The 11,979-nt window shown below is 46.3% G+C and overlaps 1 protein-coding gene across 1 annotated transcript in view; it reads right to left on the bottom strand.

Moving 5' to 3' along the window:
- Positions 1 to 406: 406 nt before the first annotated feature.
- The window catches only part of ARPC1A (actin related protein 2/3 complex subunit 1A), a 31,421-nt gene continuing 19,848 nt past the window's right edge, over positions 407 to 11,979 (bottom strand). Inside the window, exons 5-10 of the mRNA XM_014855990.3 lie at positions 10,173 to 10,280; positions 7,610 to 7,822; positions 5,489 to 5,564; positions 5,074 to 5,267; positions 2,627 to 2,717; positions 407 to 781 (exon numbers count right to left, since the gene is read on the bottom strand). Of these exons, the coding sequence (XP_014711476.1) occupies positions 743 to 781; positions 2,627 to 2,717; positions 5,074 to 5,267; positions 5,489 to 5,564; positions 7,610 to 7,822; positions 10,173 to 10,280 (721 nt within the window). The 3' untranslated portion in view covers positions 407 to 742. The remainder of the gene's footprint in view (positions 782 to 2,626; positions 2,718 to 5,073; positions 5,268 to 5,488; positions 5,565 to 7,609; positions 7,823 to 10,172; positions 10,281 to 11,979) is intronic.

Genomic DNA, 11,979 nt, shown 5'->3' with positions numbered 1-11,979 from the left:
TTCGGGGACAATAATCTCTAAACCAAAATGATAACTTGTTCCTTTCTCACAGCACTGCACACTCCCATGCAGCACGCCCTTGTGGGTGCACCCTGGGCAGCAGCTGCCCCTGCTGTGGGCACAGGGTGCAGAGGCCTGACCTGGGGGTCTCAGGCTCCCATCTGGGCCCGGCGGCTGAGTGGCGGTGCCTCACGTGCAATATAGGAACAGGACACCCACTCCGCAGAAGCACTGCAACGCTAAAACATGGCATTCAATAAATGGCTCTTTTGGTCAAAGGTTGTATAGACAGCTCAATTTAAGAAACTAAGAATCTAAGATTTTACTCTAAAAACTAACCAGTCTAACAAAGAATTTACTCTTTTTCCACTAAAAACGGAAATCGTATAAGGAAACAAAATCAAAGTCACATTCAGTATTTTTATTTAATTTTTAGTAGACAATTTCCATACCTCCCCACCCTTTAAGTTAGTGTGACAATTTTCCATAATAAACTACTTAAAGAGAAGCTTTGGTCAAGAATGGAATGAAACAGCAAAAACAAAAAAACCCAAATCACTGCCGCTTTTAAAAAACCAACACTTTCACCAATTATATTCAAACAAAAACACACGATATTTGCACGATACGTGTCTTCAGTGTTTCCTTGCGGCTGGCTCTCGTCGCCATCATGCAAATGGCGGGCGGCTGCCGTCGGTGCGGTGTGTCAGTTTGTCAGGCGATCCGGGAGGCTCACTCAGCTTCACATTATCCGAAGGCCCTGGATAGAAGACTCCAAGGTCTTGCAGAGGCAGGAAGAACACTGAGCGTTACTGAGGACTGTCCACCCTGGCGTCGTCCCCACGGCACCACACTGCTCCCCCTCCTCCTTGGCTGAGGAGCAGGACCCCGCACCCCCAAATCCGGTCCTACCCCCCTCTGAGACAGCTCTCCCGGCTCTGCCCGGCACACTCCCCAGGACTGGGCTCCCCCTTCTGGCCCTTTCAGGCCATGTGCTCCCTGGTCCCCATCGCCCGAGCCCACAGCTCCTCTGTGTTCTTGGGGCACGCGCTTCTTATCTGTGTGGTCCTTACTCATGGGGGCCATCTGTGTGCACATCCCTTGCCTCTTCACCGCCTTCTAGACACCCTCATGGCAGGCACGCCTATGTTGTGCAGGCCACACAGCAGCCAGCCTCGTGTACAACACAGAGCAGGCCCTCCAAGGGGGATGGATTAAAGAGAATACTGCACGGGGACTTCCTGGCTTACACAAGGACAAAAGGACAGAAAAGGACTCGGCCTGAGGGATCAAAGAACAAAGGGCCCAGCTGGTGCCAACTACACAGGAGCTGCCACGTCCAGGACACGAAGCATGTAAAGGTGAAAAGGGGGGAGGGGACTTTTAGAAGACTTCCTCCAGAGCGTTCCGGAGGCTTTTCTGTACTAGATATTTGACCCGGGGAGGGGAAGGAATCGAACATCATGGAAACGCACAGGCAGCCGCGGCACTCTGTAAACGGGCGCCTGTTTTGGAGGTTAACCAGGAGAAGGTGGATTCAGAGCCACACACAGGAGCCACCCTCTCTCACCCCTGCTCCTCCTCCCTGGCCCCTCATCTCACCCACCGTCTGCCAATCCCTAAGCGGGCGTGTGCAGAGTCCTCCCGGATTTCTCTCTCACCGTCACAATCCCCTTCCATTCGGCGGCTAAATCTCTCTAGTCCAGAACCTCATGGCCACACCCCCTGCCAGAGCTGGAGCTCCCACGGCATCACCTGTTCACTGCACTCGACGGCCTCTGCCCGGAGCCCACGGCTGCCCAGCCCACTCACACCTTACAGCCTGGTGCTTTTCTACTCGGGTTCTGGAACAGCTCCTCGATGTCTGCAGACAAAGCCCAGCCTCCTCTCTCTGACCACGCCACAGTTCTTTTTTATAGTTCCATCTCATGCTTCTATGACCCACACATAGCCTAACCCACTGGCAGTGCCTCACATGTGGTGTGAGCTCTCTGAGCTCCAGGCCTGGTCTGCACACGCTGCTCGTGCCACTTAGAATGCCTGCCCCCACCCACCCCGTGCACCCTGAAATCCCACTGCATCTGGACACGCAGCTCAGGCACAATCTTTTCCTTGCTGTGCTGACAGCCCATGCATCCCCCAAAAGTCCTGAAAATAAAGACAGGCACTGGCTTCTCTTCTGGAGCTCCACCTAAGCCCCCACCGCCACTCCCTCTTTACCAGACAAGCTCCTCAAGAGCTCCTTCAGCTCAGTATCCTCAGGGCCTCACACCATGCCTCGCACCCAGTGGGCACTTACTCAATGTTTATCAGATTAATCAGTGTAAACCATAAAAATATATGTCTGTAGTTAAGCAGACTGGTGCCCAACACAGGGCCCACTACAAAAACAGCACTCAGCTTTTCCTCAAGGACTAAATGGACACCCAGAAGTATGTATTCCAGCGCCCTGACAAAGCGTGCTTTCTTGCTGCTAATGACTTGTAGGGTTTAGAGAGAACTTTAGTCCAACGGCCTACATTTCTATGTGTGCTGGACTTGACATTTTGTTTCAAGAAATGAGAAACATTATTCTCACGGGAAAAGTTTAACACAAACAAGATTTGTTCTGAAAGATAAAAAATACCTTGAAATCCCAAATTGTCATGGCTCCATCGATGCCAGTAGTGCAAAATTTGCGACAATCTTGCTTGTCCACCTCATAAATAGACACTTGACTGAAAAAAGGCCAAAAGAAGAGAGATTGTAAGGTATGTGAGAGAAGTGAGCCCCACCCTTCCTAACAGTGCAACGGCATTTTAAGGGAACGAACAGTCTATCAACTCTTGGATGTTAAGTTGGCCATCAATATTAGGCTGCAGCAATCTGACTCAAAAAATATTCAAATGCACTTTATTAGCAGATGTCCAGAAAAGAAAAGACAGCAAAGAGGGAAAAGTCAAGAACTTGCATTAATTAGAGTGACGTGGAGAAACAGGACAACCAGGCCACACAGCATGCAAACTGCCTGGAAGCAGGGTGTGGGCAGGACCACAGCAATGACTGAAATGGAAACAATTTAAAAAAAACTAGAGACATGACAAAGCATGACTGAAATCCAAGTGGCTCCAAAGAAAACCTCCCAAGTCACCCTCCAAGGCTGCCAGGGCATATAAACCAAGAGCTCTCCTTGCATTTGAAAGCAATCACCATAAACATTAGCAACATGCAGACCCACCACAAGATTCCAAAAAGCAAAGCAGAGGAAGAGACTAATGAAACAACTTGTCTCAGCCTAATTATCTGCAGAGCTTTCAAGAAAATCAATTCCACATCTCAGACAATATTGTTTTCTCCTCTAAAATGTCTAGAACATTCTCTCTAGGGGATGGGATGGCCAACTATGGCACACACGGCCTGTTTTTGTACAGCCTGTGAGCTAAGAATGGCTTTTACAACTTTAAATGGTTGAAAAAAGATTAAAAGACTATTATTTCATGATGTGAAAATTAGGTGATATTCAAATTTCACTGTCCATAAAGATTTACTGAAAGACATCCACGCTCATTTATTTATGTATCGTCCACGGCTGCTTGCGTGCCACACAGCAGAGTTGTGTAGCTGTGACGGAGACTGCAAAGATCCTCAGAGCCTAAAATATTTCCTCCAGCCTCACAGAAAGAGGGCTGACCCTGCTCTAGGGCAAAGAGGATTTCTATCTACAGATAAAAGTAGACATGCCAATCTGCAAGAGTTTGTCTTTTTATTTTTAACCTCAAAGTCTCAAAGAGGCAAGGAGAGCTGTTTCCTTCCTGATACAGAGTCTGCATAGAAGGTTAAAAAATTCACAAGAAACAATTCTGAAAGTCATTTAAGACAGAAATCTGAAAAGCGTGCAGAAAAGTTTCGCTATGCCTTCAAGTTCTATTACTTGACAATACAGCACAAACATTTTCAGCCTATTTTAAGGCTAGTGGCCATTTACACTGAACAGGATGAAAAGCACAACCTGCGTTTAATAATTCTCTCAAAAAGAAAGTCTAGAGGTTTCCATTATTCTTCCCAACATCATTACCAACATAGTCCCTCAACACAGAAGGTCTAGTCAAAAACGGAAAATTCTATGGTAGCCAACTCTGAATGCAATAACTTAAAATATCAACAATATATTGCATTTTTCCTCTAGATATAAAAAAATAAAGCTTCTTGGATCAAACACAGTTCTAACTATCTTATATAATCACATATGCCTGATGAAAAGTAAGTAACCTCCTCAGCTTTGTCATAATGATGCTAAGGAATTCTGTTTCTCCAACAAATGACCTTCTTACTTGAAAACATTACTTGAAATCCATGGTTGAAACGACAGCTAGAAGTACCCTTCCAAACAGGATAGAACTAATCTTCCTGTCATGTGATCACTACCAGAGGAACGTGACATGATGGAAGGTCTCCTTTTGTTCTCAATCACGTTTTTTGTTTTTTTTAAAGATTTTTTATTTTTTCCTTTTTCTCCCCAAAGCCCCCCCGGTACATAGTTGTGTATTCTTCGTTGTGGGTTCTTCTAGTTGTGGCATGTGGGACGCTGCCTCAGCGTGGTCTGATGAGCAGTGCCATGTCCGCGCCCAGGATTCGAACCAACGAAACACTGGGCCGCCTGCAGCGGAGCGTGAGAACTTAACCACTCGGCCACGGGGCCAGCCCCTCAATCACGTTTTTGAGGAGGCAAAGCCGGGGAAGAGGCTGTAGGCCAGCCCAGCTCACAAGTTCGCAGTAGGATCTGCGCTCCTCACGAGCGACACCTTGTACCACCTGGACCTTGAAGGACAGAACGACTAGGTGGGGGTGGTTCGCTCTCTCACAAGCTGAAAGTAAGAACCTGCAGTTGGGAAGCTACAGACTTCTCGCTGCTCTCGTTCCTGAAGGGATGTCTGGGGTAGTTCACAGAACTTTCATGGGAGCCAATCAAGAAAGAGACAGGAAGAAGGGCAGCCTGGTTACCGAAACATCTGTCTACAGATGGGCGCTGGCTACAGGCGGCGTCCAGGGAGTCAGACCCAGCCCAGGGGGCCCCGGGGGCTGGGGGGCACCTACGTGATGCTGTTCTGGTGCAGCGTCTCCAAGGCTGTATTGCGGTCCTCAGTGGTGGCCCTCTTGTCCATGTTGCGGAAGCGCTCCATGGCAGACATGTTGCGCTGGATGCTCTGTTTTGGAATGTCTAGCTTGGAGACGAAGGTCAAGCAGCCACGGTCATCGTAGTTAAAGAGCATTGGGCAGCAGTCATGGCCCTGCAACAAGACATCAGTCAGCCCCTGGAGGGCACGCGGCCCACCCAGCAAGCCCACAGCAGAACGTTCCCCACCACAAGCACGTCTGACTATTAAAGGCCAGCCGGCTCTTCTAAAAGGCTGCTCTACTTTGTATTCGGGCAGTCACAGAGCACGCATTGTTCCTGTTCTGGAGAATTAAACACGGTGCACTACAAGGAAAAATGAAGAGAAATACTTACAGCAGCTACAACGCTATTCTCCGAGACAAATGATACACTCAGGAGGGGCAGGAACTCCGTCTTTAGAGTGGAGACCCTGAACACAAGAACACTTGTTAAACCGAGATGAAACGGACCACGCAGCTTCTTTACCCACACAGAAGACGACAAAGGCCCCATTCTCACAGGGGCTTCGGCAGTACAAACACACACTATGTTTAAAACGAGCCCCAAGGCCCAGACTTTCAGGAACCTCCAGCGGGAGACGGCCCTGAGACAACCTACAGAAACGGAGGCCTTCGGCTCTCTCTGGCCGGTGCTCCACTCCCTTCGGAGCCCCCCTCCTCAACTCACGACAAACTGGTCCCCAGCAAGCCCTTGCTTTTCCTGTCTCTGACTTTGCTCCCACACCCCTTCAGCCACACGCCGTCTCAGCTCCTCTCGCTCATCCAACGTGCACCCTAGTCTTTGAAGCTCAGCTCTAATTCATCGCCTCCACGAAGCTTTCCTGGACCACTCCAGCCTAAAGTGGCTTCTCCTTTCTCTGACCTCCTGGAGTTCTTACTGTCACTGGCACTCAGGATTGAACATCTTAGTCTGCCATCCTCTCCTCACCTGCGCTCACTGTGGGCCCCAGAGGGCTGGGACCACAAATATTTATGGGAGCCTATTCTTCTCCTCCACCAGGCAGTGGGTTATGAGCTGGGGCTACCACTGAACAAGCAGCAGTCTTAGCCAGCCAGGGGCTCACATGCAAAGAGGCTGGGTTTGTGTTTACAAATACACGTATACTCAGTAGTCATCTGCTCCAGCGCCTGGCCAAGAGGTTACAAAGATACGGCAGGCAAACACATCTGCTGATGAATTAGGACCATATACCTTCATATTAAAGATGATGCATTTTGAAAACTAACTATGTCTCAGAAGACTGGCCCTCCACCCGCCTTGCCCCTTGCCAATACTCCTGGTATTAGATTAAGGTCCTAACACCTCATCGTAAGGCCTTACTGTGGCACATGCGGCTCTTACTAGATGAAATATTTATGTTTGAGGAGAAGAGTGGAGAATGTAATTTGACTTGCAGGACTGGAAAAGCCAAATAAATCAATATGAGGATAGACAGGGGCTTGTAAAAAGCACACACTAAGAGCTTACTATGCATTACAACAAATCATAAATAAATCAAATTACGGTATCAAAACATTAAGAATGACAAAAAGCAAACTACTCCACAAAATGTACAGCACAATCCCACGTGTGCTAAAAATATATATATATATATATATATGTGTGTGCCCATATATGTATAAAAATTTCCTGGAAGACTACACCATTTATAATGGGGGGAGGATGTTTTAAAAAAACAAAGTTTAAAAAAAAATTCAATCCAGTTCAGAAAAAATTACCCTCTCTGAAATGTCACTGCGCAGTAGAGTCAGTCACCTGATGTGACCAGTTCTCGGCAAACAGGTCGACAAGTCAGGAAAGCTTTAAAGGTGGGTTCCCTTTAGCTGCCAGTGGAAAGGATTCACCAGCAAAGAACACAGACTCACAAGAGGAAGAGGGTTCCAACCACCTCCTCTCTCCCTCCAGCACGGGAGGAGCAAGTACGCGTTGTGAGGGCTGACAAGATGCCCACGCTCTCCTTAAGGCCGAGCAGGCACCTCACTCACGACTGAGTCATCGCAATTCGAGTTCTTCCGGCACACACCAGAGGAGCTGGCATCAAGGGTTTGAGTATTACTGAATGAAATTCCAAATTAATGGAGTCATTGTTCACGGACTACACAGAGTAAGAACATTTCTTCTATCTAACTTGAGGTGGATGACATCTACGTGTTGTAAGGAATTCACAGTAGCGGACTAAACTGGCCATTTGCAGAAACTCTTATCAAACCAGGAGGGTCCTTCAGAGGACTCACTCTCAGTACTCCCATTAAGGAGTGTTTATGGAAGTGAGACCTAACTCTTTAAAATTTCCCCAGATGGACAATCTAAGTGTGTTTGTGACTTTAAAGGCTGCCTGGCAGTTCTGGGATGGCCTTTCACGCTCACACCCTGCACTTCCACCCAGGGAAGAAGAGTCTCCGGCCAGCTGCTGAGAGATCCCAGTCCGAAACTCAAACAAAGGCAAATACTCACTGGACGCTTTTGGAGGCATCAGCAACGGACACGGTGCTGTCGTGGCTGACCCAGGCCAGGCGGCTCCCACTGGCGGAAAAGCTGACCCCGTGCACCCAGCCACCAGTGCCACTGCCACCAAACTCTGACATCAGCTGACCAAAAGGCATCTTGCTGCCCCAGGGGGTACTGGCTGGCTTTTCATCTACTTCTTTAATGTAGGCAGAAAACACTCTGCGGTTTAAGGGGCAGGGAGAGAAGGAAAAAGTAAATAAAAATATACGTATATAGAAATAGGCCACAGGTAGCTGCTGTAAGGTATCCCAAAACGCAAAGAGATTGACTCATAAAAAGCAAAACACGAAGGACAAGTTCAGACGCATAAACTTCTTAAGACACAGAATGGTTCTAAGGGCTGCCTGCAGGCCACCCCAGGTTTGGCAAATCCATACTCAACGAGCAGACATTCACAGAGCGCCGATGATGTGTCAGGCACTGCTGTGACGTGCGGTTCTAGAAGCAACGAACACAAAAGCCCTTCCCTCCTGGTGTGCACATTCTGGGGGAGGGTCTGGGTGTCCCCACTCTTCCCTGGCCCACGACAGACTCTGCTAAATGAGCACAGCGTTTAGGAGAGAGTAAACCATTCGCCCCCCCGACAATAAACCAATGGTATTAATCCATTTAAAGATGGACAGGGACCTCCAAAGAGAAAGTGAAGGGAGGTCAGCGAGAGAGGGGGCAGGCTCTCCCTGGTGCTGTCAGAAGGAGAGCTGGCCTCAACTCTCAGGGCCACTGTCCAGCCTTTGTGGCAGGTATAGTCGGAGATGAAGGAGGGGCCTTTACAGCCTCGTGTCATTAGTCTCTCTAATTCCATGAAGCTGTATGTGAGGATGTTTTGACCAAAAGATAGGAAGCAGAAGTGATAAAAAAAAAACCAGCTGGGAATCTATTCTTTTAGTCCCTTTTGCCCTCCAATGCTATTTTTACTTTGTACAGCTTCTCTTCGAAAACTTCTGAACCCAAAGACTCGCTAAATGACCTGGGATATTTCCCCCCAAAATGACAATGGTGGCAGCAGCTCTGAAGAGGCAGGGCACTGGAGAGACTAACGGCACAGTGAGCTGTCTGTCAGTTAGGTGACGTGACCTCAGAATCTGTGTTTTCGATCACCACCACGATGGCTACTGCTTTAGCCATGAGAGGCCAGGAAAGAACAGAGGGCTCTCAGCTGCCAACTCGAGAGTGTGAATGGAACAGACCCGGACCCACGGGACCACAAGTCAAAGCAGTCTACGTGGAAATCAACATTAACAAAAGAATTGCAACCTATTTTCACAACCAGATTTTTAGACACAGCCTGATAATCCAGGTGGTATGGATCAGTACCACTTAGTCCTCCTTCTAAGGGAGCGAGAATGACTGCGGATAACACATCACAAACAACGAAACTCCTGAATATGAAACAAATCTAGGGAATGTCTATGTATCTTTACTGTTGCATTGGTTGTTACTGAGAAGAACCAATCTTTTTCTAAAAAGCGCCTTGACACTACTATACCTCCACTCTCACACATATCTTAAAAAAAAAAAATCAACCCAAAACACAAAAAATCCTCAGATGTTTTTGGATATAAAGCACTATCCAGGTTTTTTGGAAATTCTCCACATAATCTACTAAAGAAAGATGTGTCCCATCTCCCAACCCACCACGCAGTCAACATCAAGTAACATTTACTTGCTTTTTTTTTTGGCTAAGGGAAAAAAAGCCTTCTTGATAAAGAACAACTTTAAGAAGCAAATTACACGGTATGATCCTTAAAGCTCTGAGCAAAGTGGCTGTGTTTCTTCTAGCCTCATGCTAATGACAAATAAAAAGCTTTAAGTGGAAAGGAACAGTACAATAAGAGCTCAGCAGTGCACTGTTCAGCTATGTGTTGTTAATCTTAGTTTCGCTCTGGAATTTGCCGAGTCTGCTGCCTGGGTCACGAAATGACAAACAATACTGTAGTTGGGGCTGAGGTGGGAGAACACTATACTTTCTTTCTTTTGTTTTTTTTGAGGACGATTAGCCCTGAGCTAACATCTGCCGCCAATCCTCCTCTTTTTGCTGAGGAGGACTGGCCCTGAGCTAACATCCGTGCCCATCTTCTTCTACTTTATATGTGGGATGCCTGCCACAGCATGGCTTGATGAGCGGTTCGTAGGTCTGCACTCAGGATCTGACCCTGAGAAGCCTGGGCCCCCAAAGTGGCACGTGCGAACTTAATTAACCGTTGTGCCACTGGGCCAGCCCGAGAACACTATCCTTTCACTCCCAACCATGGACGTTCTGCCTGAGGAAAACTTCCGGGGGCCCGCCCTTGCATCTCCCTCCTACCGCACCTCCGAGTCCATTTCTTTCTACCTCAGTGATTTATGCACCTGCTTTAGCTCCTTTTCTAGATCACAAGCTCCTTTCATCTCAGAGTCCCTCACGGTGTCTAGCACAGTACCTTGCAAAGAAAAGGAACTTTAAAAATGTTTGTTGAAAGATGAACAACAAACAGCTCGAGTCTGCCTGCCAATTCTCATTTGTTCCCACCTGCATTTGAAATCACAGGATCCTGCTGCCAGCAAGACATTGTTGGGATGCCAATCCAAGCTGAGGACCGTGGAGCGAATTGGCTTTTTAATGTGCTTGCTTACCCACCTACAAAAGGAGAAAACCCATTTTAGTCTACCCACACATCAAGCAACAGTCCCCAAATGACCCAAGAATGTGTGTCAGGTGAAGACATCCAGACACGGTTTGTGGCTACCAGGCCTCCTGCCAGGGAAAAGATGCCTTTCTAAAGGAAGAGAGGAAGGAGAGCCACAAAGGGTCCCTGAAAGACAGGCTTTGACTCTCCCACGAGGGCAGCTGGTTCCGAACTTTCCCCGCTACCAGGGGACCCTCATTAGTAAGTATATTCATGGATTAACTCTGGTACTGCCCCATGGAGTTTCAGCTTATGTGTGACTTTAACCGCTGAAACAAAAATTGAGGTTTGAAATTACTTGAATTTGCATTACAAATATTCAGTGATTTGTTACTTCTTTTTGGGTTAAGTTCAGGTTGTAAGATAGCTAAGTCTCCGTGAAGCTGCAAATTCTTTTTTCATCAATTTTTTTTCACCGAGAACTTAGCAGAACCTCTTGTTAGGGACTGGCCTCTAGGCAGGTCTCTGCTCCACTCCAAAGTTTACTTACGTCTAACATCAGTCATTATTCTGGCTGAACTAACTAAATTTCTGCCCCTGAACTGCTGCTTAAAAACCAGACACGTTCTGCTGTTCAAAAGTTGAGGGACTTAATGTCGAGCCAGATGCCTTTCCTTGAATGCTAAATTATTACTCTTCTATAGAATCTTTTTCTTAAGAACTTATCTGAAAAATTTCATTGTGAAAAGCAGACAATATTATAACTTGTTTTATAATGCAGTCATTTAAAACTAAAGGCTTTTCAGACGTTGTTTTAAAGTATGCGCATCGTACCAATGAGAAACTCCCCTGAACATACAGCTTGTTCAAAAGACAGTACCTTGTACTACAGTAAAGCCCAATTTACCTATATTTGAGACCATGTTTCAACGAATAAAAATCTGAACAATCGCTAAGGTTGAAGCTTACCTAGGAAGAAAAGTTGCTTCTCATCTATTCCTAACAGCAAGACTCCAAGTGATTTTTAGCAGGCAACATTCTGATAGCCTTATTTATTTTATGCATGCTTGAAAGAAAAATGCATGTCTTAAATTCATAAATCAATCTTGTTGCAAATTCAGAGACTTTTGTTTCACAGAATCAAAATTTCTGCAGTTTTACTAAATTACAAAATGCAATATGATAATCTCTTCCTTTCACTATTTTAGCAGAAAGCAAACAGTAACACCAACACAAAGAGTAATGTGTACTCTGCTATTTTTAGTGCAAATACAAACACTGCCCGTTTCATACTGAATGACAGCTCTATGTTGAAAGGTATTTCCCACCCTTTCTGAATGCATGCCAGGTACAGCAGAGTCATTTTCTTATCAAAGCAAGCAGGAAGGAGTAGTTCAACTACGTTATGCATAAAAACAAATCTCTGTATTTTGACTGGCTCAGCTACTCGTGATTTATAAAAAAAAAAAAAGTACAACAGTCTGATTATATTTCCAAGATTCTGGTCAGTTTATACTTCAGTGGTTTAAACAAGTAAAATAATTATCTCAAGACAGATTTGCTTAGCAAACAAACTTTAAAGAAAGGAGAACACTGTTATCTGTAAGAATCCTAGTTGATAGTTAAAGAGAGAAAAAAAAATGTTCCTCAGGGCACCAAGAATCTTTGAGTTTAGAATTTATCTATAAGAGGGAGAAAACAGCAATTTGG

Source organism: Equus asinus, chromosome 14 (genome assembly GCF_041296235.1).
Source record: "Equus asinus isolate D_3611 breed Donkey chromosome 14, EquAss-T2T_v2, whole genome shotgun sequence".
NCBI classification, from domain to species: domain Eukaryota; kingdom Metazoa; phylum Chordata; class Mammalia; order Perissodactyla; family Equidae; genus Equus; species Equus asinus.
This window is presented reverse-complemented; position numbering and strand designations above follow the sequence as displayed.